Source organism: Bactrocera tryoni, chromosome 4 (assembly GCF_016617805.1).
Source record: "Bactrocera tryoni isolate S06 chromosome 4, CSIRO_BtryS06_freeze2, whole genome shotgun sequence".
NCBI classification, from domain to species: Eukaryota; Metazoa; Arthropoda; class Insecta; order Diptera; family Tephritidae; genus Bactrocera; species Bactrocera tryoni.
The window spans coordinates 43,595,347-43,621,459 of NC_052502.1; the positions used below are offsets into that span (position 1 = coordinate 43,595,347).

The window sequence follows — 26,113 nt, forward strand, 5'->3', positions numbered from 1 at the left end:
ATTAGCGGTCCCGGTTTCAAGCTTCCCATATAATTTGTGTGGGCTTTCTAAGTTTTCGACTTTGTGTTTCGTAAAACATTCATTCATTCGTTTGGACTTCCTAATTCGTAGCTAACTTAAACTAAACGTTAGTAAGAATTTGTATTGTAGGTATGTACGTAAGTAATTTTCTTATTTCGTTATAGCTAAGGGTAACATTAAGTACTAAACCCAACTTTTCATTGACTATGTTAGTTTTTGTTTGAACTTGTATAAGCTTCACAAACACATCCATCGAAGTGGCAATGAAATCGTGCTTTTTATGATATTACATTTTTTTTATTACTTTTTTTAATTTTTTTTTTTTTAATTTTAAAGGGCTCGTTCTGACAGTTTAGGTTGGTGTTGTTGCTCTAATTTGCTTTGGATAGCAGTTAATTTGGCGTTCATCTACACAATTGTTTTAATTTTTATTCTTTTGAGGACACATTTGGTTAATTTTTGGCGACTTTTCTTTGATTCAATTTACTTTTACATAATTTTGATTGGACTCTCTCGCATTGGGTTGCTTTACGCAGTTTGTTGTGCATTTTGTTGTGCCATGGCTTTTGGTTACGTGGTAGATTTCGAATTTTCAGGTGTCTTACTTTACTTGTACACTACACACTAACTAGGGTTCCTCCTATTTGGCGTGAAGTGTCAGCAGGTGCTATCATTCCAGAATGTAGAACAGCCAATAGCCCAGATTGAAGGCTAAAAAGCTGACTGGGAACACCATGCGTGAATATTTGTCGATAATGTTAACATCTTTGATTTTCGGTATAGTTGCTTTGAGGGCCGAAGCGCCTCGTTTCAGCGCATGCAGCATGCGTGGTTTGCCTGCAAAGTATACAAAGTTATCGGTATTAAAAAAATATTAAAAAAAATTATTGATATGTAAAGTCAGGCAAATAATATATTCTAATTGTTTCTGTGAAATCATTCAAAATTCTGGCTATTGATTGCCTTGTTTAATTATATTACATACCTCCTAAAAATTCTTTAACAAATACTTTTTTCATTTATTAATTATTCTAAGGCAAACAGGAAAAAATGCTCTTCACAGCTTCATTTCTGATAGTATAAAAGGGTATAAATACATCCTTATCTAGATTTTTTAGATTTATCGTAGCTATAACATACAAAGGATATGTGCAAAACTTCAATCGGTATCTCAAAAAATGAAGGAACAATTCACATACAGACAGACCGAAAGACTTGGCTAAATCAACTCAGCTAGTCACGCTGTTAGATTAGGTTAGGTTAATCTGGTAGGCCAATAAGCTACATATAGACCATGCCAATTAGGGACAAGTGCACAATAGATGCTCAATTGTTTCCTGGTGCTATAGACATTTCCTGCAGTCTTCATTCAGACCCGTCCGTTTCCGTCAGCCCCATCTTGCGGGCGTGTATCGCCACCAGACAGTGACCAGTTCCATCATGTTCCTACATTCTCTTCTAAGAATTATGTGTACTTTCGATCTACCGTTTTGCACATGGCTTTTGCAGTTTTGCACCCAGGTAGTTCGTTCCATTCGGTCTTGATATTCTTTATCTTGCTTCTTTCAAGATCGTCGTATAGACAATGCATGGGTTTCCCAATGTTAATCACGTTTTCAGACGTTTGCCGTATACCATTCTTGGCAATCTCGTCCACTATTTCATTGCCCTCGATGCGTTTGTAGCCTGGTAATCAGTAGAAGTGAAGTTGCCTGCTTCTGGCAACACCTCCCACTGCCGCCCTGCTTCCCAAGACTTCTCTGGCCGACATGCTATACGAGATTACTGCCTTGATTGCTGTCGTGCAGGTGCATTAGAGGCCAGCTTCGCGGCTTTCGCAATTTCAAAGGCCTCAGCTTTAAATATACTGCAGTGTTCCGGCAGCTTAAAAGGTTGCCCGCACCGCATCGTCCATTTTCGAGCCATTCATATAAATGTTTAGAGTGTTTCGCATACATACTTTTGCACCAGCCATCGTTTTCTGTTTTTACTTTGTACTTTATTTCCCAGTTCAATAGTGGGATCATGTAGTCAGTGTTTGCCCAGCCGCCATTACCCACCGAGCTATGATCGAAGGTTCTATATGTAAATTCCCCTGGAGCCAGTAGTCGTCCCGCCAATTTTGCTGCGCAATTTTCATTAAAGAGGTTTACAGGTGACAGGTTTAGTCTGGTACAAGAGTCGCCGTTGGGGCTGTTCTTAAAGCTCCTGTTATGCACAGCACAGCGATAACTTATATATACATATATATTTTATAGGATCTCTGGCGCTTCTTTCTGGGTGTTCCCTACTGTTACTTCATAGCAATTATCTGCTATACGGTGATTCCTCTTATGTATTTTTATGGAATTCGTTAGTTAAAATGCGGTCTTCCAACTTATTCGATCTATCGAAAAAATACGTTTTCTTGACGTCTTGCGGATCTAGAGAACATGATTGAATCATCTGGGCCAAGGCAATAACGGTAGTGGGAGCCAGAATGTTGCCATGCATTCTTCTTCTTCAAATGTATCCGTTTTATTGGAATTCAATGGAAACACACCACTAATCAGTGATAATAGATGCTTGTGACCATTTTGCTCCTTTTCTCACTCATTATTGAATAATATTCGACCGTTTAGACCACGTCCAGCACGTAGTGAAGAAAATATTACAGCCATAGCTGAGAGAGTACACTAAGGTCGTGGAGATTCGATTCTGCGCCGTTCGTAGCAAACTTTGACTGAGGTATGGAACAACTTGGCGCATTTTACGACGAGATCTTAAATTGAAGGCGTAAAAACTGAAGCCGTTTGACCTTCCTATCGCTTCGCTCTATGCAAGTTTTCGTGTCATTTCTGGCTCAAAGGGTATGTAAACAAGCAAAACTGCCACATTTGGCACAAAGAGCAACCTGAAGAGATGCAAGAGCTATCATTTCAGTCAGAAAAAACAACTGTTTGGTGTGGTTTGTGGGCTGGTGGAATTAACGTTCCATATTTCTTCTAAAAGTTTGACAGTGAGAATGTGGCCGACAATGGCGACCGTTATCCACGTAAGCGACTTGCTCGTGATCTCGGCGATATTAGATTTCAACAAAACGACGCCACTTTCTACATATCGCATCAATCAATGGAATTATTGAGAGATCACTTCGGTGAGCAGATGATTTCACGTTTTTAGCCGGTCGATTGCCCACCAATCGTGTGATATCATAACGTTAGAATTTTTTCTGTAGAGGATAGCCTTCGAATCTAGCCTTGGAGAGTGTCATTCGCTATTTACCGGTCGAAATGCTCGAGTCATCAAAAATTGGACTCAACGGATGGACCATCTGATTTGTAGCCCGGGTTAACATTTGAAAGAGATAATCTTCAAAAAATAAATGCCAAAGAATGTTCTTTTGAATGATAATAAACATTTGCCCATTAAATGTGAAGTTTCTGTGTTTTTCTTTTAAAAAGTAGGAAAATGGATCACTCTTCAGTTGTGAAGTTAACGTTTTTTATTATTTCCTTTTAGGATAGGAGAGCGTCCTCTTTTGCATTATTATACGAGTATTGTTTGGTGGACTATATGAAAAGTGCGTCTTCTGAATTTTTATTTGAGATAAAAGTGTCTCCGAGAGAGCTTTAGATTATACTTATGACAACTTTCTTCGGCTTCTAAAGCCACTACCACTTTTTCAGTTTTAGACATTGTGCCCGTTTATTAAGCAGACCGGCAGAAAGGAAAGAAAGTAGGTTTTTAGGAAAGTAGAGTTGTGCACACATTGTAATGGAGATGAGCCTGTCATCTTCCCCATCACCCACCTTTTTGGCCTCTATAACGCAAATGTGTACGATTTGTGCCATAATTGCGCGTAATTCTAAAGCTCGGTGGAAACTTTGCCAGGTCCACAGTTTCGGTGCCTATGGAGCCGAGCGTGCTATTGTAGTTGCCTTTACGCAATGAGGGTATAGGACTCATGCGCACATCCTGCAATTCGATGATGTCATCGGCTGTTGAACACGTTTCGGATTTATCGCCCTTGCCTGTAAGTGAGACGACTGCATCAATTCGCCGTTGAAATGAAGATTGTATTTCACTTTCATTTACCTGTTTTTCTGCCTTCACCATCTTTGGACTTTTTCACTTTTTTCTTGGCGCGCTTGCCCCAATACGTGTAATTGACAGCTGCGTACTCAAGCAGCGCAGCGAAAACGAACACGAAGCACATCACCAAATAAATGTCAATGGCTTTGACATAAGATATCCTTGGCAAGGAACTGCGCACACCGGTGCTTATTGTAGTCATAGTGAGCACGGTGGTTATCCCTGCGCGAAAGTGAGAGTTTAGACTCGAGATTCTTTTTATTGCTTTCAAGTCAAGCGCTTACCTAATGCGACGCGCGCACTCGTCGCCTCATGGTTGATCCAGAAGGACACCCACGAGAGCATCACAATCAATATGCTTGGCAGATATGTTTGAAATACAAAATAACCAATATTCCGTTGCAATTTGAAAGAGAGCGACAACCGCTGATATATACCAGTGGCTAAACGCTCTTTACGATCATTCGTACCGTAACCGATTATGGTGAACTGTGGCAACTCGGCATCCATGACACCGCGCACCGGTGTGGGCTTCCAGTACATCACCACATCGCTGACAGTGTAGCCATCTGTAAATAGCCGTAACAAAGCAAACAACGCAAGACAAACACAAGCCACAACGAAAGCAACAAACAAAATTTTCTCACTAAAAATCTACGAAAATTCGAAGCACTCTGCGTCGTTTACTTACAACTCTCAATTTCCACTGTACAATTTTGCGAATCCAACGGATAATAGTGCAAATCCATCATGCAGGCGAGTGTTGTTGTGAAGCGCATGCCATAGGTGACAGCGCCATCGCCACCCAAGCGCACCAGTTTGTTGCGCTCGGTGACGTCATGTAAGAAACTGTCAAATGTCAAGTTAAATGAACCGTTATTTATGAATTAATATGAAATTGGCTAAGCTCTAAACACTCACCTATTTTTGTCGTTCGCAAAAAATGTGTCGGGTACCCAAATTTTCTCTGCGAAGTCGCCAGAGAGCGTCAGCACATCATTGACGCCATCGTCGTCTGCATCGTCGTCATAGTATGGTCCGTATGCGTTGAAGGCTAGCCGCTCATCTCGCCAGTACTGGTTTAAATACATGGTGATGGTGTAGTCCTTTGAGTGAAGATAGAAAATTATTTCTAAAATTTCGAATGCTATTTGTTGTTTTTATAAATATATAATTAGAGTAATCGGTATAAAACTATATTTAGAATTCGTAGATGTTTATTTTTTCTTTTAATAAAAAAACAGTTCTTGGCCAGTATCCACTGAGTGAATTTAAACGAACCCGCTGTTTGTACTTAGTACTGCCATAGGTTATGTTACAAGTTCAGGCCTATATAAAAATACAATTAGGTATAATAAATTATTTCATAAATTTGATTTAATAATCTTCTTCTTAATTGGCGTGTACACTGCCTACGCGTTTATAGCCTAGTTTACAACAGCGCGCTAGTCATTCTTCTTCTTGGCTGTTTGGCGTTAATTGGAGATTCCAAGCGCAGCCAGGTCCTTCTCCACCTGGTCTTTCTAACGGAGTGGAGGTCTTTCTCTTCATCTGCTTCCTCCGGCGGGTACTGCGTCGAATGCCCTCAGAGATGGAGTGTTTTCATCCACGACATAATTTAACCAGCGTAGCCGCTGTTTCTTAATTCGCTGAACTAAATTCCCCTGCAGCCAGTAGTCGTCCCGCCGATCTTGCTGCGCAATTTTCATTGAAGAGGTTTACAGATGACAGGTTTAGTACCAGTTCAAGAGTCGCCGTTGGAGTTGTTCTTAAAGCTCCTGTTATGCACAGTGTAGTGGCAACTTATATATACATATATATTTTATACGATCTCTGGCGCTTCTTTCTGGGTGTTCTCAACTGTTACTTCATAGCAATTATCTGCTATACGGTGATTCCTCTTATGTATTTTTATAGAACTCGTTAGTTAAAATGCGGTATTCCAACCTATTCAATATATGTCAATGTCATTGCCTGAAGGTCCATAAATCATCCACAAAACTTTTCTCTCGTACACTCTTAAGACCGACCCACCAGATGATGTCATCGTCCACGTCTCTGCACCATATAGCTGGACGGGGATGATGAGTGACTTGTAGAGTTTGCTCTTTGTTCGTCGAGAGAGGACTGTATTTCCCAATCGCCTACTCAGTCCGCAGTAACAACGTTTGGCAAGAGTTATTCTGCGTTGGATTTTTCAATGCAATCAAAATTTGACTTTCAAACTGCCATTTTTTCGCAGCTATAGAAGGATTGTTGCATTTAAGCCACTGCTGGGTGGTTTTTGTATTGTGTGCTGTGGCCGAATCATGCTGGACAATCCAAAGCTCTTCCTTGAAGAGAGTATTGTTGAGAAACTTTACAACGCCTCCAAAAAAACCATCCTATACACTTTTGTCACAGTTTTTTCATCTGTGAAAATGTTACTTTTCATGACCGATTTCATGACCGGATTCTACTGAAGAAGCTGTTTGCAACTCTTGCGGCTCATTTCCATTAAGTGTGTGGCAGAAGATGACCCGAAGACCGATAACATGCTTTCACGTGGCTATCAACTCGAATGGTCGATACATCTATTTCCCCTGACATAACTCTCTGTTTTTTAAAGGGATTACTGCAAATACGTTCACGAACAGTTTTTGTGGTTGAATTGGTTCGAATCACGATCAGGATGACCACTTCTTTTTTTGTCGTCAACTGCAGTCGTTAGCTCATAAATTTCTCTTTAATTTTTTACACATTTTTGTAAACAAACTTATTTTCTTTCACTCCTCATAAGACCGCGACTATTGTCAAAGTACAGAGCCCCAGCAGAGTCCTCAAGACTCTAGCCGGCGGCACAAGGTGAAAATCCAAAAAAATGTTTTTGGCAACATACTTGTACAAGGCAATCGGTCGGCCGGTTCTTAACTGCGCCGTACCAATATGGTCACCTGGATGCAACGAAACGCATGCGGAAGCCTCAGACATATCAGAACACTGCACTCCGGACAATAACGGAACTCTTGATGTCTTCATCGAACATTTACACAGTGAATGAGTGAGTAACTTCAGACATGCACGGTCAGTGACCGCCATTCACAGTGGAACCATTAACATCTTTACCGACTCCGTCTCAGTAAATGGCGTACTTGGAATCAAACCACCACCCAGGCGACAAGTTTGAGAATCGAGAGCGACCCTTGCACAGCTTCATTCTGGATAATGTAGCAGGTTAAACTTCTACTTATCCAGAATCGGCCCCGACGTACCAAATTTATGTCCAGCATCTTTGCATGCTCAACGAATGGTCCGACCCCACCGCAACAGTACGTTTCCTGGGAAACTAGGTAACCCTTACAACAACAACAACAGCGTTCAAATAGTTTCGATTAAGATCACATATCTTCTAAATACTAAAAGCACATAGTCTGTTATTAAGCCTAGTAATCACTGTGTGACAGGTCCGGTCTATAAGGTGGATGCATACAAACCTCTCAATCAAGCTTCTGGATCTTTTGGCGGGTCACTACCAACGTGTGTAGTTTAGAGTTGTTTGAGGGAACACAGTTCCCTTCCCATTGGCCAAAGCTAATCATTTCTGGGCGATTACTTTCCTTAAAGGGGTCTAGTTGTTGACAGTACTGGACTTATATAAGAGTTTGGCTTTGGCCTTAGAGGACAAGGTCTTTTCAAATCCCACCTAGCACACCTCCAAAGCTAGATCGTGTCAAATCTAGAAATTTTCATAGCTACTCTGTGCCAACTCAGGCATTTAGAGACTTAATTTTTCCAAAAGCTGATACTAAATTCATTCTACTACTTGAGGTAATTACTTTTAGAAAGCAATCAACATAAAGGCTTTTTTCACGCATGTCAGTAGAAGACATTTCGAACCAAAATTCTTCGATATACGTCTTCAGTTTCGTTTTATTTCAAAGAATATGAATGGTTTACGCAAAAGCTGTTCTAAAGGGTCATTTTGTGGTCACAAAAACTTCGAGACTCTATTGATTAGACATTTCATAGTCAGAATTATATTTAAACAAGATTTGAAAGGATCATGCGAACCCAAACCGGTACATTAAGCTTTTTAGACATTGGAATTTCCAACACTTTAAGGTGAATGGAGGATTAATTTAGGGAAGACCTTTGTCATTAGTTTCTTGTCTTGTCATTAGGTGTTACTTATAAGTTTTCTAATGGTCCGCATGATAACTTCAGTTGCAGTAGATAATCACGTGGCCAACTTTTGAAGTAGTCTGAAGTGTGAATATATACCTGTTCGATTAAATGCTCTTAAATGAGCCGAGTTAATCGGCCTTTTTCCGATAAAAACTCAAGACCCTTCTGATTACTTAGCCTGCCATGAGCAGTATATTTGCTATATTTGTTCATTAGAGATCTTACCATGTTTACTTCTGATATGGCATCAAAGCTGGCTATTGTGAGATCCATACCCACGTGCAATGGCTCACCTGAAATTGGTTCAAATTCAATATTTATTCTTTATACTGTTTTAAAGAAGCTCACCGCCGAAATTCGGACGCAGTCGTATGTCGTAACCTTGGAGGATTTTCGAAATAGTTTGTGTGACATTCTCCAAACGACCGGCGGCCATTTCTTTTCGCTTACATCTGCAATGGAGATTTATAATTTTTAGAATAAATTAATGAGGATTAAAAAGCAAAGAGATTCTCGCAAATGTTCGTATGGCAGTTTCAGTGGTGATAGGAAAACAAGGCGTTAGAGAACTTAACGAGCGATGAAAATGTGCATTTTTGAAATAAACTTTTTGCACTTTGCGTCAGCAAAGCTGATAAGAGAGTCTTAAGCGCATTATACCATATAGGTGAGGGCTGCCTTGCACCAAATGTAAAGTGTATACATATGTATGTGTATGTGTGTATGCATGTGACTACGGAATTCAACGATATCGTAGCGTTTAGCCACGAAACTTGTGTGTGTGTGAAACGGAAGGGACAGTGGGTCGCGAAAAACTGTGCAAATTCCTCAGCTTATATCGAGTGTGTGTGTGTGGCTGTGTGTATAAATGGGTGAAGTCGCACTTACCTCGCGCTGGGAATATGCGTCAATGTGAGTATGACCAAAAGTAGCAACGTGCAATTGTCCGTCCACCGATGGCTTATCGCGGCACTACCACTCCCGCTGTCGCTGCTGCTGCTACTTCTCTCAAGCGCTTTTCGTTTGCCTCGACTGCTACTTCCTTTTGTTTTGCACAACATTATCGTGTTTTTGTTGTTGTGCTGCGCTGTGATATGGCTGAGTTGGCGGTCATACGTGATAATATCTCGTGCCTGGCCGTTATGAACGATATTGTTGCAGTTGTTGTATGTGTATGTATATATCTATAGAACTCGTTAGCTTATTGTACATATGTCATGGGAGGAGCGCGTTGAAGTGTACTTGTTGTTGTTGCATTTTGCGCTCGTCGTCACAATGTGTTTGGTGCTGTTGCTGCTGGTGATATTCTAGTAAATTATTTCGTGCGAAGCTGCTTCGTTGCCGACCCTGTGGAATGTGTGGCAGTTGGAAAAGTTTCTTTATAAGTAAATTTCAGATAATTGGGTTTTATCGCATAAACATTTTCTACGCGTCGCAATTTGATAGGATTAATTCTAATTACACTACTCAACAAATCCGAAGGAAAAACTTGCGACTGATATGCCAGGAGCTCCGTGGAGTGTTTAATGTATCCTGATTACGAATTTGAGTTCAAAAATTTCCATCTACTGCAGCTATATTTTTCATTGTAGTAAATGGTGGGTGTTTGACCTTTACACCCTGTGACCACAACAAATAAAAACTCTACGTGGTGGGAAATTTGTACTATCATATTCGTTTTTAGTAATCCAAACTTAGCAAGTAGCAGTCTATAACATCACAGGACTTGAGCATCGACCTGATTTTGACATTTCTGTATACAACAAAAAAGGCTGAACCTCAAGTTGGAGCCGGAGTTGGGTTGACTGAAGCTCGTACCGCTTAGTTTGAACTTGAACCATGTTGGCTCCTCTCTGAAGCCAAAAAAAAAAATTTAAGTCCTGATCGTTGCCTAACGTTCACTGTTTCCATTCCATTTTGACCGGGTGTCAGTTGCCAGTGATTTCGCTATGACGGGTGCCCAAACTAGTCTTACGTAGAAGTAACCCAATGTCATGTTAGGCATTTCTAAATCAGTCCCCAGCGCCACGATCAGTCAGTTCGAGGCTAGTATTGTCGCTTAAACTTCAGAGTAGGTAGTAGTAAATTATAGTCAAGAAGCTTGTAACTGATATTGATGAACTCCGCTCACCATCCTTTTCCCAAGCCTTGATACATTCGGAACGAATCATATTGACCCTCATCTCCAGTGATTTTTTTTACTACAAATAAGATATCTCGTGAGTTTAATTGGCGCCTCTAATCTGAACGAAATCGAATGTACATATGCGCCCATTCTACTATCTTCTCTTCTTCTTTATTGGCGCGGACACCGCTTACGCGAGTTTAAAAAACAGGGTTTATCGGGAAAGTAATAGGAAAATGTAGCATTCGTTAGAGCAGAGGTACGCGATTAAGTTCTGTGTGAAACTTGGTAAATCTGCGACGGAGACGTTTGATATGATCAAGCAGGCTTACCCAGATGTTGCTTTAGCAAGAAGTGGTGCATTTCGGTGGCACCACGCCTCTTTGGAGGGCCGGAAAAAGGTCGCTCATGAATGAGCAAATCCAAAGTGAAAACGATGCTCATCGTCTTTTTTGACATCAAAGCCATCGTCCACCATGAATTTGTTTTTCCTGGACAAACCGTCAACGCCAAGTCTTACGTGGAAGTCCTCAAGAGACTCAAACAAAGGATTACTCGAGCCCAACAAGACAACGCAGCCGATTGGAGGTTGCACCCCGACAACGACCCGGCTCATATCGCCTTTCTTGTGAATAGCTATCAAACCACGGCCGACATCCCACCGCTTCCGCTGCCGCCCTATAGTCCAGATGGGACCCCCCGGAATTTTTTGTTTCCTTGCCTGAAAAGGCCGATGAAAGGTTTGTTTGAAACGACAGAGGTATCCAAATTCACCTCGGCTCTCAAGTCTATTCCGGAGAATGCCTTCCGTGGCGCCGTCAATGCTTGGAAATCCCGCTGGCAGCGCTGTATCGACGCAAAAGGATCCTAGTTTGAAGGTTTTTAAAGAATTGTAACGATTGTTTCAATAAACCTTTTTAAATCGACTCAGTCCTATTACTTTCCGGACAAACACTGTATTTATGCAGATCGGACCACTATAACATATGTTTTCAACTGTGTAAACAAATACGCTTTAAGAGAATAAAAAAAAGTGATGATGAAGTGAACCAAATTGCTTTCACCACATCGATCATGTATTTGAAGTATTTGTCGTAATATTGAAGGCATCAAAATTTAATGGAACGCTCATAACATCTTTCAAGTTTACCAAAATGTTCAACGGAATTGTTGGGGAAGAGTAAAATTATTTTAGATTAGAAACTAGTGATGGCCGGTACCCATCGATATTTTTTTTTAATTTGATGGGTTGATTCCGATGCATCGATGTTTTTATTCCTTGCTTTTATTTCAGCAAAAAGTTTGGAGTGGCAACATATAGAACTTGTTGGAACGACTGAAACGGCTAGCTTAAAAACTACCAAAAATATTTGTGAATGGAGGAATTTGCTCCCGCTATTCAAGATCGCAAAACAAATAATGAAAAACAATGAAAATTAAAGAAAATTCGAAATTAAAATGTATTTGATTTAATGTTTTGCAATGTGATGTATAATAGTATTACAAGTTGGAGGCGGAGTTGGGTTGCCTGAAGCTCGTACAGCTTAGTTTGAACTTGAACCATGTTGGCTCCTCTCTGAAGCCAAAAAAAAATTAAAGTCCTGATCGTTGCCTAACGTTCACTGTTTCCATTCCATTCTGACCGGGTGCCAGTTGCCAGTGATTTCGCTATGACGGGTGCCCAAACTAGTCTTACGTAGAAGTAACCCAATGTTATGTTAGGCATTTCTAAAATAGGGAGTCATTTTCCTGAAATACAATTCGCTTCGGAGCACTATACCCAATTCGTTGGCTTGAAATAATAGTAGTTAAGAAGCTTGTAACTGGTATTGATGAACTCCGTTCACCATCCTAGTTCACTTTATTAAGAATTGAAAGTTCAAAAGCCAGTTGTTTTAGTACGGATACACCATAAAATCATAAAAAAAGATTTGAAGAGCTTCTCCATATATTGAGTCTTTTCGTATTTTCTAAATAGATGTCGTTGTAGTCGTATGACTCTAGTGCTACCAATCACATTGTGACGTACTACATATATACCAGTGTTGGTAGCGTTAGAAAGGTGAGATTTTAAGCTCCATTTAACCAAAAAAATTGGGAAAGTTGAAAAAAAGTTACAGCTGCTCAAAAATTAGTGAAAATGATGAAGAAATTCGCCAAATTTTGAAATTTCTGTACGGAGTCGGTTACGGAGACGATGCTGTATCAGTTCGTGTAGCATAACATTGATTCGCTCGCTTCCTTTCTGGAAATTTCGAAATTTCGATTTACGCTGATGAAAGTTTTACACTGATGGAACAATGTCTCTTGCAGAAAAATGGCAAAAAGTGAATTGCCGGCCAATATACCAAGTACCCTTTGTGAAAAATGTAGTGGTCTTAAGGGGTCAGTAGGGTAAACTGGGCTGTTTTTTTGACATTTTTTTATATAAATTTTTATTCTGCAACAGAAATTTTTTCACATATCATGAGGTAAATATGTATATCGTGGAGTGTATAAACAAATTTTTTTTTGGAATTTTTTAATGACATCTGTCTGAGAAATGGAAGGGTGAATGAGATGCTTTTTTTTAACTGGCGGGCACGATTCCTCATGTTTGGATCATCTGACACCCAATTTATTCTTAAATAGTACTTGAATGGTTATCGCCCCTGCTAGAATCATGAAAAAATATTAATAAATAAAAAAGTAATTAACTCTTTTTTTTTTTTTTTTAATTTTTTCCCATGTTTTTTTACATAAAGTTTGTCATAACATTGCCAATAAATTATAAAAAATTGTGAATCTAGTTGGGACGATAGCTAGGCGTTTTGCGAACATTTAAAATAAAAAGTTAGGCAAATCGGTTGCTGAGTGCGACCGGAATCATGTCCGTCAGTTTAAAAAAGTGTTTTTTGAGAAAAACGCGTTTAAAGTTTGAGGTGTGCACTTCGAGCGCTCCGAACGTCGAGAGGTGTTACTATTTTTGGGCCTTTTTCGAAACCAATGGTAAAGTGGGTTTCTACATTAATTCTAAGGGTATAAGGGAACAGAAAATGAAAAAAAAAAAAATTTTTTAAGACCCCTTAAGGCCGCAAGCGCAAGTAGTCTGTCAGATGAGTATTTTTTCGCAAAATTTTTCTGTTTCAATTATTGACACTGACTGGTTGACAGTACCATCCTTTGTTTTCGTAAAAAATTGGCGCTTGGTAATATTCTTAAGTCCATTTTACGCATGTTTCATCGTACACACACACTCAATATAATCTTTTAGCAAACGTTCGTACAACTTTTGTTATTTTATAAGTTTTTAAATTGTTTCTCTGCTTCACTCTTTGAATCAGAGTAGCACGATTTTCGCCAAATCGCGCACAGACATTGATTTGTCTTGGTTTATTAAGGCCAACACCTTTGCTTCAAGATATAACTCACTACGGCCTTTTTTTTCCACAGTTTTTTGATAAATTTTTAAGAAAACAGATTTCATTGAACTTTATTATAATATTTGTCCTGCCATTTACACTGAATTTAAATAGTTTTATTAGCTTTTTGTATGAAAGGCTTTTTGTGATCAAACTGCTACTTCATGAGAAATATTGAATTGAAAGTGTGCAATTTCTGTTCGGTACAGTCCCTACATATATACCTACCCGCTGAAGTTCAACCTTTTATATGGTAGAAAGATTTATGGACTTGCGTCTTTTGTGTCCATTAATACAATTGTAAATAAACACCTAAGACTGCTTCAGAAATGCATACTGCATATGCGTTAAGTACAGTTGTTGACATTATTTCCCTTCTACGTCCATTAGAAGTAGCCACAAAGGATGCTGTCTGGGAATACATACACAACAAGCAGTAAAATTATTCTTTTAATTAACTTTTTCAACTGAAAATTCAAGCAATGCACTTTGAGAATGCTTTAGCCACAGATATGCAAAAAGAATTCCGAAAAGAAATTAACAAAAAGATGAATACTGTAAAAGGTGTGTTTCTGATGGACATAGCTGCCTTTTTAGATACAAATAGAAAACATGCATTTTTCTGATGACTAGTATGTATCAATGCTGTTAGGAAAATCAGGGAAATTATGAGAATTAATGCTATAGCAAAAGTCGAAAGTATGAACATGGACTAAGCAGATAGTTCTGATAAAACTGAAAACTCGTTTAATATTTCGACTGATCATCCTAAGTCCAAAAAAATTGGAGTTAAACAAACTCAATTTGTGGAATATGTCAGATGGCTAGCGTAAAATCCTTCGAAAATTGTAACGATTGGGAAACTTCAGAATTTCCTAAATTATATAATCTGTTACAATAGTTTCATTTGAACTTTTGTTTTCGAAAGCTGGCCAGACAGTGAGCAAACGGGGAAATAGAATAAAAAATTTAATAGGGTATAATGAATAAAATTCAGTTTTGCTAAGCCAAGGAAAGCAATATTGGAATATGTAAAACTTAACTAATATTCACATATGTAGAATAAGTTTTTTTTTATTAAATATTATTAAATAACTGAATAGGTTAATTTTTATTATTTTTAATGCCACCATAGGCACCAGATATGGCTGTGTCTCGATTACATCACATTTGAATCGTAGCCTATGTTTCAATATTGTAATAAGTTCTATCAAGGTAACCAACTATTCTCTAGACTCTCGTTTTCTATTGAGTAAACCTAAAAGCTCATTTGGACATTTTTGTCTTTCAAGACCTAAACTGTATTTATATATGTTTACAGCCATACCGTTGCATGTGTGAGTAAAGTGTTCTTCTACAATGAGATCTATACACAATTTTCTATAAAACTGCGGCTAAATATATAAAATTATTCCATTTATCTGCGGCAATTATGTCACCATTGTAAAATGGGCATTATCGCAATATAATTAGCATATTGAAGTATGCATATTCCACACAAACAGTTAACAAGCAACCACAAACAGCCATTAATACTAAAATGCCATTGAATTTGCATGCATGTAAATGTTCATCATACGCCTTGTCGTCCAATGCTAAAAGCAATGCCAATATGTTACTCATACGCCATGTGCGCCGTCCAGCTGAAAGCTGCAATGAAAGCAGCTGAGTGCGATCTCGGTCTATTTCCCATGCATTTTTGCCATTTCCATGGCATGTTTGAAATTATGTTTATCATTGTTATTCTGCCTGCCATTTTTATTGTGCATTTGATAGTGTGCACAAGTACCTTTTGTACCGTTATATTTACATAGTTTTCGTCGTTGAACAAAAGTTTATTCAACTTGTTCATTTAATGCGCTCCCACACCACAAAAGACAGCACGGAAAACGGTAGCGTAAAGTGCAAGAACAACAAGTAGGCCATAGAAAAGAAAAGAAAGAGAACAGGAAAAGAAGAAAAAAGGATGAGAGCAACTGAGAAGGGGAAGGCGTCTGCCAGCTGGGGTTGAGAGTGAATGCAGGGACGAGTGTGAAGGCAACGCATTGTGTCACTAAAATGCATTTGCGCTTATTGTTGTTGTTGTTGCTGTGTTTGTCCTTTTCGTTGTTCTTGTAGTTGCTGTTGATGGCTTTTCACAATTTCAATTAGGAAGAACCTTCAGTAAAGTGCATAATTGCGTTAAACACTCACAACCCCACCACCGCACCACCCCACCCGCCTACTCCGCAGCAGACTTCATCGGCCTGATCCGCTACCGTCTAAACCGAACGCATTCAGCGTGATTTTTGTAACATTTTTGCAAAAGTCTTGCAGTTTGTCATCTTCAAGTTTTCAAGTGTACATAGTAACAAAGCCACACATATACATACAAACATATATACATGCGAATAGAGGCACGCAGCCATATGCAGCTTAGAGCTCTGCTATTAAGCCCTTTCTAGTTCGTTGTTGTGTGTGCTTTGTAGTTAGTTGTCAGCTGTCAAGCGCACAAGTGCACGCTTACGCAATTACGAGTGCTGGCTACCCGAGCTGCTAGTTGCCGTCTGCCAGCGTTGCGAGCTTGTTCATTTCTGCGTTTGTCGCTCGGCGCTGTTTGGCTGAAAACAAAAGGCACATCCGGTGTGCGTGTTACTTTCGCACCAGTGTGTCGGCGTCGATAGTTATTGCCTCAGGCTGTTCACTTAGTTTGCTCTGCAGTTCCTTGTACTTTAGTGTAAAACATGAAATTTGTTGCACAGATGAGCAATTACAAGTATTTCACTTCAATTTTATTTCCTTATCTGTTTATCATTGAAGCTTACTTTGTGATAAATACATATATGTTGAGCGAAATTTGTACAAGATTTGAAATGGAGACTTTAATAAAAATACTCTACTGGATTGAAATTCAATTTTTTTTCTTGAAGACGATCAAACTATTACGATTCTTTCCTTTGAAATTTGTATGTGGTTCGAGTACTTTGAAGCTTCCCGAAGATTTTGCTATGCATAATGATTTCTTTACTTGATTACTGGAGAAAGTTATTTGATATGAATTTATTATCCACTGGGGGATGATGAGCCTTTGAGTTGTTACTCAATGTGATCTTGCAAAAACATAATCCAAGTAGAGGTACGTTTTTCAATAGCCAATTTTTGATAGATCTTGGGTGAGTCTTGTCAAGTTGTCATGTTATTTTAGCTCAGTATTATTTGCAATTTCATCATAGAAAAACTTGCATCTAAACAACGTTTACAAATCGTTCAACTTTATTACGAAAATTCACGTTCTGTTAAGAATGTGTTTCGCGCGGTGTGCTCAACTTATGGTCAAGATAATCGGCCTACTGAGCATACTATTCGCAGCACTATCACCCATCTTGATACCCAGCATTCATTATTGCTTAATATTGGACCGAATGGACCATGCTCAGTTTGCGGTGAGGAAAATATAGCAGCCGCTCTATGGGCTTTTGAAAAGTTCCAAGAAGATCCGACGTTTATGAGAGAATTTTTGTTCAGCGATGAGGCACGTTTCTGGATTAAATTAACAAGCAAAATTGCCGCATTTTGGGCAAAGAGCAATCTCAAGAGACTTAAGAGCTGTCATTTCATGCAGAATAAACAACAATTTAGTGTGGTTTGTGTTCCGATAGAATGCTAATGCTGGTGAGTATTCGTTAACTGCTACCGCTATCGCACCATAATAACCGATTGTATAATGCCTGAAATTGAAACTCGTGATCTTGACGACATTTGGTTTCAACAAGACGGCGCCAATTTCCACACATCGCATCAATCAATGGATTGAGACAAACTTCGGTCAGCGGATACTTTCAAGTTTTGGGTCGCTCGATTGGCCACCAAGATCGTGTGGCATCCACCGTTACACTAATGTCTATATTTGTGGCAAATTTCGTGCAGAAATCTTCCAAAATTAAAAAGTTTTCTGTTTGAGGACTTGAGTTCGTTCAGTCAGTTTCAATGGCAGCTATATACTATAGTTGTCTTGCAGCGGCAGTTCCGATAAACGAGAAAATGAGGTGTGCAAACTTTCGGATTGATATTTCCTAAACTTAGGAATAAAGCCAAGCGGATGTTTGAAAGTCTGGATATTAGTATGTAGGTACTAGGGGAAGTATGGGTCAACCAGAGGTTTGAAAATATGAGTATTAGATATATGGAGGCTGATGGAAGTATTGACCTGATTTTACCAATATTTGGTACAACTTCAAAAATTAATTTCACAAATTGATCCATATGTTCTGTAAAAAATCAGACAAATGCACACGGGTCTACATGTTTAGTGTGGGGTCTTGAGAAATTATAGTAGAAAAAAATTGTTCCGTTCGATGCAGGCGTGATTGTCATTGGTTTTCACAGCATATTTTTTCGATTTTTACGTAATCCGATTAGCTCCCCCAAATACGATTTTAATTATCTAGAAAAGGCGCCTATAATTGTGTTTTTACCGAAGCAGACAGAAGGTCCTTACTTAGAAAAACTTCTAACTTCCACGACTTTTCTGGCCAAATGAAAGTAAAAATTGGATTTAATCTAGCAAATCATCTATAGAAAGAGTGACTCAGAAAACTGAATATTTAAAAACGCACAAACTAAGTAAGAACCCACAACTTAACAATATGTGTAAAGAAATCCGCCTAAATTTTGCCCGAACAAACATGACTTTGTCTAAAGAGTGGCATTATGCAGTATTTTCTGATGATAATGAATTTAATTTCGAAGAGCCCGACGAATAAAATTTTTATTTCTGTCAAGGAAGAGCGCTATTTAGACCGCTTACTTTGACTGGTCGTAGCGTAATGGTGTGGGTAGCCATATTCCATTAAATCACCGTCGAATTTTAGTTTTTAACGTCAAAAATTAACATAATAAAGTATAACTGCGTAGTATATGTGTGTGCAGATTCTCTTCTCCTCTTAGTTCTACGAAATATGCAAGCGTAATCTATGTTTTGTCCCATATTGGTGCTATCTGCATTGAATGGATACTATAAGTGTAAATTTTAGGAAATACCTACCCAAAACATCAGCACATAGCACAAAATTTTACTACTGAAAAAAATAGTGATAAGTAAAAGGCATTTACCTTATTAAAAACACGTTCTGTAATTTTCATTGAGATAACTCAAATATTGGCTGATATATGCAGGATAAAGTCACCGGGAAGCTCGAAAATCTTTATATTAGGTTTATAAGGTTCAGGGAAGTATTAACCCGATTCAACCCATTTTTGATACACAGAATAACTATTATTAGGAAAAGATTCTGTTTGAATTTTAATTGTATGTATATCTCACACATTGAATGGAATTCTTGGTCAAAGGTCAACTATAAGCACTGGGTCAACATATTCAGTACCTAAGATCTTGCACAGTTTTGGTTGGACTTGAACAATTTTTGGTCAAAAGGTGTATCCTTTGAAAGAATTGATACTGAACAAGTAAGGAAGGGCTAAGTTCGGGTGTCACCAAACATTTTATACTCTCGCATGATAAAGTGATAATCGAGATTTCATTATACGTCATTTACATATTTTTCAAATACCGATTTTTTGTAAAGTTTTATTCCGCTATCATCATTGGTTCCTAATGTACTATATATTATACAGAAAAGGCATCAGATGGAATTCAAAATAGCGTTATATTGGAAGAAGGCGTAGTTGTGAACCGATTTCACCTATATATCGTACATGTCATCAGGGTGTTAAGAAAATATTATATACCGAATTTCATTGAAATCGGTCTAGTAGTTCCTGAGATATGGTTTTTGGTCCATAAGTGGGCGGGGCCACTCCCATTTTCAATTTTTAAAAAAAGCCCGGATGCAGCTTCCTTCTGCAATTTCCTCCGTAAAATTTAGTGTTTCTGACGTTTTTTGTTAGTCGGTTAACGCACTTTTAGTGATTTTCAACATAACCTTTGTATGGGAGGTGGGCGTGGTTATTACCTGATTTCTTCCATTTTTGAACTGTATATGGAAATACCTGAAGGAAACAACTCTATATAGTTTGGTTGACATAGCTATAGTAGTTTCCGAGATACGTACAAAAAACTTAGTAGGGGGCGGGGCCACGCCCACTTTTCCAAAAAAATTACGTCAAAATATGCCCCTCCCTAATGCGATCCTTTGTGCCAAATTTCACTTTAATATCTTTATTTACGGCTTAGTTATGACACTTTATAGGTTTTCGGTTTCCGCCATTTTGTGGGCGTGGCAGTGGGCCGATTTTGCCCATCTTCGAACTTAACCTTCTTATGGAGCCAAGGAATACGTGTACTAAGTTTCATCATGATATCTCAATTATTACTCAAGTTACAGCTTGCACGGACGGATGGACAGACGGACGGACGGACAGACAGACATCCGGATTTCGACTCTACTCGTCACCCTGATCACTTTGGTATATATAACCCTATATCTGACTCTTTTAGTTTTAGGACTTACAAACAACCGTTATGTGAACAAAACTATAATACTCTCCTTAGCAACATTGTTGCGAGAGTATAAAAATTGTATTCTCTTATATTAATTACTCTCGATTTGTGTACTGGAAAGTGAAAGAATCAAATGGAACTTTAAATTGTGTTATATGGAAAGTAGGCGTGCTTATTGTCCGATTTCACTCATATTCACAGAATGACATAAGAATATCAAAGGATCGATCGGGTTCCGAGATATGGGATTTCACCAAAAAGTGGACGCTGCCATGCCCATTGTTCAAATTTCACATCTGCTCTCATAAAACCCTCTCATACCATCTCGGAGGTAAAAATTAAAGTCTCTGGCGTAATTAGTTATTGATATATTGCGCTTTTAGTAGTTTTGAACAGGACCGTTATATGGGGAGTGAGCGCGGTTATCTTCCGATTTCATCCATTTTCACATTGTCGGTAGGAGTTTTTATAATATTCGAGTTTAGCAGATTTGGTTATTGTAGCTTTAGTGATTTGGAAGATATGTACATTAAACCTGTTAGAGGGCGAGCCACGCTCACTTTTTCTAATTTTTTACCCAGAGGTACCCCTTACTACTGCGATCCCTTGTACAAAATTGCAGTTTTATATCTTAATTTAGTGCTTAGTTACGACACTTTATAGGTTTTTGGTTAAAGTGATCCGTGGTCCGATTATGTCCATCTACGAACTCGTAATGTTTTTTGTAATAAGGAACCTGCATGCCAAGTTTCATCCAGATATTTCAATTGTTACTCAAGTTACAGCTTGCAAGGATGTACGGGCGCACGGACAGACAAACAGTCAACCGGATTTTGACTTTTCTTTTCGTCCTGATCATATATATATACATATATACGACCCTATATCTATCTCGTTTAGTATTAGGTGATACATACAACCCTTATGTGAACAAAACTACCAACTGAGTAGCAACTGGTTGCAACAGTATAAAGATGTAATGCCTTTTAGGCCCGCGATCACAACTTAGTATTCAAGTCAATCCTTAAACCATTATGTACGTATGCAATGCAATTATAGGGGACTGCGCGTACAACCAACATTGAAGTTCTTCAAATATGTATATCAATCTACGAATTTAAGAAGCAGAAAGAAAGAAGAGCATAACTTTATGGCAGCAACGGCGGCAAACCTCAACTAAAGGACGGTGGACCCACAGACTTATACCTGGCATGGACATGGATTTCCAGCTGACTCAAATATTAAGCGGGCATGGGTGCTTCAAAGGCTATCTATACAAATTTCAAAATGACGTCATTCCGCATTGTTCGATGTGTACGGAGTCAATAGAAGACTCTGAACACGTGTTTTTCCATTGTCCTCGGTTTCTAAATATGAGGGAAAAGTTAGGAAGAGCACTAGGTGGTAGTTTAACGGTGGAAAGTTTGACTGCACTTATGTGTCAGTCCTCGGAGAAGTGGTAAGCTGTTCGCGAAGCGGCAATTTCCATCTTGACAATTCTGAAACAGCCACAGCAGAATAGCGGTCAATCCGTCCGTGCTGTAGAGGAGACGTAAAATGTCTTGTCACTCCCATGATGTAATACCTTATCTGGTGGTTCCGTGGGAGAGTCTTGAGTTGGGAAAAAATGGACTTAAAGAACACAATAAGTGCTTCTTGGTATATAAGTTACTTCGAAGTCCACAAAATCTTAAATGTACATTTTGTTAAAGACGAAATCGAAGATAGAAAGACTTTCTAATCATTGAAACTTACTGGCAATAAATGTATTGGATAACAGTATGGATGTAGACGCTTAAAAACAACTTACATTTTAGACCTACCAAATCGATTTAAAGTAGTTTTAAAAATATTTTTAGCAAATTATGTTATTGAATAATATATTGGTGGTCTCAATGGAGCACAATCAATCCCGTTATGATTCTTATACTATTTATAAAATTTGCTGATTGTCTTCAGATAGATTGAAAATAAAATACTTTTACTCTCGCTTGAGTGCTAACACATCTTTTCTAATTAACTTTCCCTGTAATATTATATTCATTTCGCGATGCAATATTTTCTTGCCATCTAATGACAACGACAGCTATTTTTAAATAATATTTTGTCCATCCGCCCATAAATTAAGTCATAAATATGCCAAAACGCTGTCAGAGCGCGTCGCTTGCGTCAGTTATTTACACATTTTGTTTTTGTGTTTGCGCTTTTTTGCTCATTTGCATCCATCAGTGCGCCCTTAGCACTTACTTTGTGCAGCAACATACATACATACGTTTGCGACGCTGCCAGCGTGTCATTAAAGAATTTAACTACACTTTAAAGTGATTACGCCTAAAAATATGCACCACATACACATACAGCCACGCGAACGCGCGCTCAAGTAAAAAAGGCAGGCAAGCACGAGCAGAAATGAGCGATAATAAGGCTGCCGTCAACGCTTGCAGTCGATTGCTGCGACGAAATGTAACAGCGACGGCTGCGAAAATAATTTTCACAAATGACAAGCAACAAGAGCACACTCATGTCGCGTGTGTATGTGTGTGTGTGGGAATGTGCAACAGCAGCAACTGCAAATGGCAGCACAGCCGACGGCAATGCGGCGCTGCGCGAAGCCACGTCCGACGTCGCCGCGAAGCGCCAGTAATGCGTCGCTTGGTGAGGCATTTGCAAATTTGACCTATTTCGGCTTTGGAATGATTTATTAAACGCCTTTGGTCGCACATATATACTGGTACAAATATATGTATGAAGGAGGGGGACATATATATTTTTGACAGATTTTCATTGTCTTTTTTATGGTCGCACATTATGCACTTTTGCTCCTCGATTTGCGCTTGAAGGACGAAACGATGTTCAATATTATTCAAGTCATCGCAGCGAGCGTAACACATACACCAAGCCATGCATTCGTATGTGTGTGTGTGTGTGTGTGTATGCACGTGGTTGAATATTTTACATGCAAATGCACATATATGCATGTGTATGAGTGTGTGTATCACTTGCATATGCATTTGACATCCATAAAGTATAGTTGTGCATAATGAATAGTTAATGTGTGGCATCCTTGCACACACACACACACACGCTAGCAAGCAGCAGCCGCTGTGTGCGCTCCCCTTTGCGTATTGCTGTTGTTGTATGCCACCCCACCGCGCGCATATAATTAAGAACTTTACTTTGCGTTCATCACATGTGTTGTTGTTGTTGTTGTTCGCTTTGTGGGTTTTTGTTTGGTTTGGCAACTTTTGCTGATTTACCCTGAACTATTTGGGCCCAAATGCCAGTTGAAATTTCATTTGATTTAATATTTTCACACTCTCACACGCAAGAGCACTCGATCCGACTGCTGCATTAATGGAAATTATGTAATTTTTTCATTTAATTTTAATTTTCTCTCCAATTTCAATCACCTCATTAGCAAGCTCGTACATTTCATTTTATAACGTTCGTTATGACTTTTACGCGTTGTTGTTGTTGTTGTTGGTTTTTTGTTTTTTTTTTGTTTCGTGTACGCTGTAACGACCGTCAATCCGACACCATTAGCGCCATCATCGCCTACCGCCGCGTTCCGATTACGAATTTCAACTTCAACAAAGTCGCAGACAAAAATTAATTTCACTTTTCACATTCGCTTTCGTACGCCGCCGCCGCCGTCCCCTTTCAAGTCAAGCTATTCACTTTCACGTCCCGTCTCGTCTACTGTGGCTGCCTCTTTGACGCTCGTATGTGTGTATGTGTGTGTCGGTTCGTTTGTTGGTATTAGTTGGTTGAACCAATTCACAGCGCGCAGCGCGTTAATCCGTTCTAGCACGACGACACGAGCTCTCGTACACAGCCACCAAACGAATGCCGATGAACCCAGTTGAGCGCTTGGCATAGGGCTCTGGGCTGTTTGTCTCGAATCCTCGCAAATCTGATTACAGCATTTGTTAAGAGAGAGTCTGCAAGTGTTCGCTTGTAAGTGTGGAGTGTAGCTGTCAGTGCAGGAGATTGAGCGGTTGCTGTGCGCGCTGAGAGCATGTTCATTTGTTGGATGCTGCGCAGTGCGGAGCATGTTGAGAATTACAGTTATTTTGTTGCGTAGGCGACATCTAGTTGTGATATTGGCGTAAAAGTAGTTGGACATTAAGCAAATGTCAAAAGGTTTGCTGGTGTCCTTAAATTAAGAAATTAATTAAACTTAAAATGCTAAAATATAGCTGGCATACAAACTGACCGATCAAACTCGAACCCTTATATGTAAAACATTTGTTTTTTTTTTACAATGTAACGTCACGAAATGTAGCTTCTTCTATCGTTTGAATATCCCAACACATTGTTCAGTTCGGACCTCTATAGCATATAGCTGCCAATTAAACTAACCGATCAAAATCAACCACTCTCAATACAGTTCAGAATTGGGCATCGCAAGCGGGTCTGGGGTTGGACCCGGTGAAAAAGAATCTGCCAGGCCACAAAGGCATCGAGAGCAATGAAATAGTGAACGATATTGCCAAGACTGGTGTACGGCTTAAACCCGAAAACATAATCATTATTGGCAAACCTATCTATTTTCTATACGACGATCTGGACATGGTAAAGAAAATCAAAGCCCGATGAAACGACCTATCTGGGTGCAAAACTGTAGATCGGAAATACACTAAATTCTTATTGCCACTGTATAAAAGAGACTGTAGGAACATGATCGGAATATTAACTGGTTACTGTCTGGTGACGATACACACCCGCAAAATGGGGTTGACAGAACGAGAAGACTACAGGAAGTGTCTAAAGCAAAGCTCCAAGGAAACAATGGTCTTATGCGCTCGTTCCGCATTCGCAAGACTACGTTATTAGCATCTGGGGTCCCCACAGTATGATATACTGGAGCAGGTATCGATGGTGAGATCACAGAGTCGGTTAAAATTTGCGTGAAGTACAGGCATTTCAAAGGATGACTAATCCTAATGCAGCTAGGAACTGCACTCCATCTAGTATCGAAAATCACCCAAACTGGCCTATGCGTGGCTTATTAGCCTACCAGATTAAACTAACCTAACCTTTAAATGCCATTAATATCCTTTACCGAGTTTTTCTCAAAGGTTCGAGTGTTTCTGTCGAATATATTTTGTCTCGTAAATTGCGGTAATGCTCAGTACTGATTATAATCTATATCCACTAGATTTACTACTCCAAAATAATAATGTGTATTTCGTAATATCAACAGCATTATTTAGTGCTTCAATGGTGAACCTCTTTTTCATAAAGGCGTATTGTCATTCTGATAATCTGTCGGCTTTCTGGATTGCTAACTCCAAGCGGTTTCTTACTATGCTTTCGTACATTTTGCCAATTGTGTCAAGCATGCACAGAGGTCGATATGATGAGTTTTCCTTCGGGGGATATTTTTGTTTAGAAAGTAGAACCAATTGTTGGACTTCCCACGGTTCGAAGATTATCCCTTCTTTCTTCTAAATTCCTAAAGACTATAAATTTGGAAATACCTTAAATTTTGAAAGAATATCTCAAATAGTTTTTGAGTTGCAGCCTTCTTAAGTTTGGCTGCATGGTTCATTCAACTCCATCAGTTTTTTTAACAAGTTTTTTCTCGAACAAAAATTATCCGATCAATATAAATTATGAAAAAATGTTCTGTGTATAGTTTTTCATACGATGACCTAAAAGTTTTTTGGTCTGATCAAAAATTCGATTTTTTTCAGACCAAACACGATCATAAGTTTGGATTGAATTGAACCTTTATTTTAAAAATGATAACAACTTTTAGTGAGAGGTTCATAGGTTTCATCCACGGAGAAGGTCGGTATCACTGCAACAGTAGAGAAGCTTTTAATAGCAGAAGGGTTGAGTTAGAAATGAGTGTTTCAAATAAACATTGGGCTGGTGCGAGGT

General features: G+C 38.9%; 1 protein-coding gene across 2 annotated transcripts; it reads right to left on the reverse strand.

Moving 5' to 3' along the window:
• Positions 1-312: 312 nt before the first annotated feature.
• Positions 313-24,066, reverse strand: LOC120774278 (gamma-aminobutyric acid receptor subunit beta-like). 2 transcript variants are annotated; one of them, XM_040103769.1, is made up of 10 exons: positions 23,635-24,066; positions 9,148-9,606; positions 8,608-8,711; positions 8,485-8,552; positions 5,017-5,201; positions 4,787-4,944; positions 4,380-4,664; positions 4,099-4,317; positions 3,813-4,034; positions 692-858 (listed from the first exon to the last, which is right to left on the reverse strand). In XM_040103769.1, exons 2-10 carry the CDS (start codon positions 9,318-9,320, stop codon positions 692-694), a joined length of 1,581 nt encoding a protein of 526 aa, XP_039959703.1. In that variant the 5' UTR covers positions 9,321-9,606; positions 23,635-24,066. The 2 variants fall into 2 exon arrangements, with proteins under 2 accessions (XP_039959704.1, XP_039959703.1); XM_040103770.1 differs by lacking the exon at positions 23,635-24,066 and having other exon boundaries at positions 313-858; positions 9,148-9,320.
• Between the last annotated feature and the right edge of the window lie 2,047 nt (positions 24,067-26,113).

Excerpts from the sequence above, each read along its gene's own strand:
- LOC120774278 (XM_040103770.1), bottom strand. The coding sequence starts at position 9,320 with ATGTTGTGCAAAACAAAAGGAAGTAGCAGTCGAGGCAAACGAAAAGCG. Across the intron at positions 8,712-9,147 it reads ACGCATATTCCCAGCGCGAG|ATGTAAGCGAAAAGAAATGG; the intron begins GTAAGTGCGACT and ends TCTCCATTGCAG. Across the intron at positions 4,665-4,786 it reads TACAGTGGAAATTGAGAGTT|ATGGCTACACTGTCAGCGAT; the intron begins GTAAGTAAACGA and ends GGCTATTTACAG.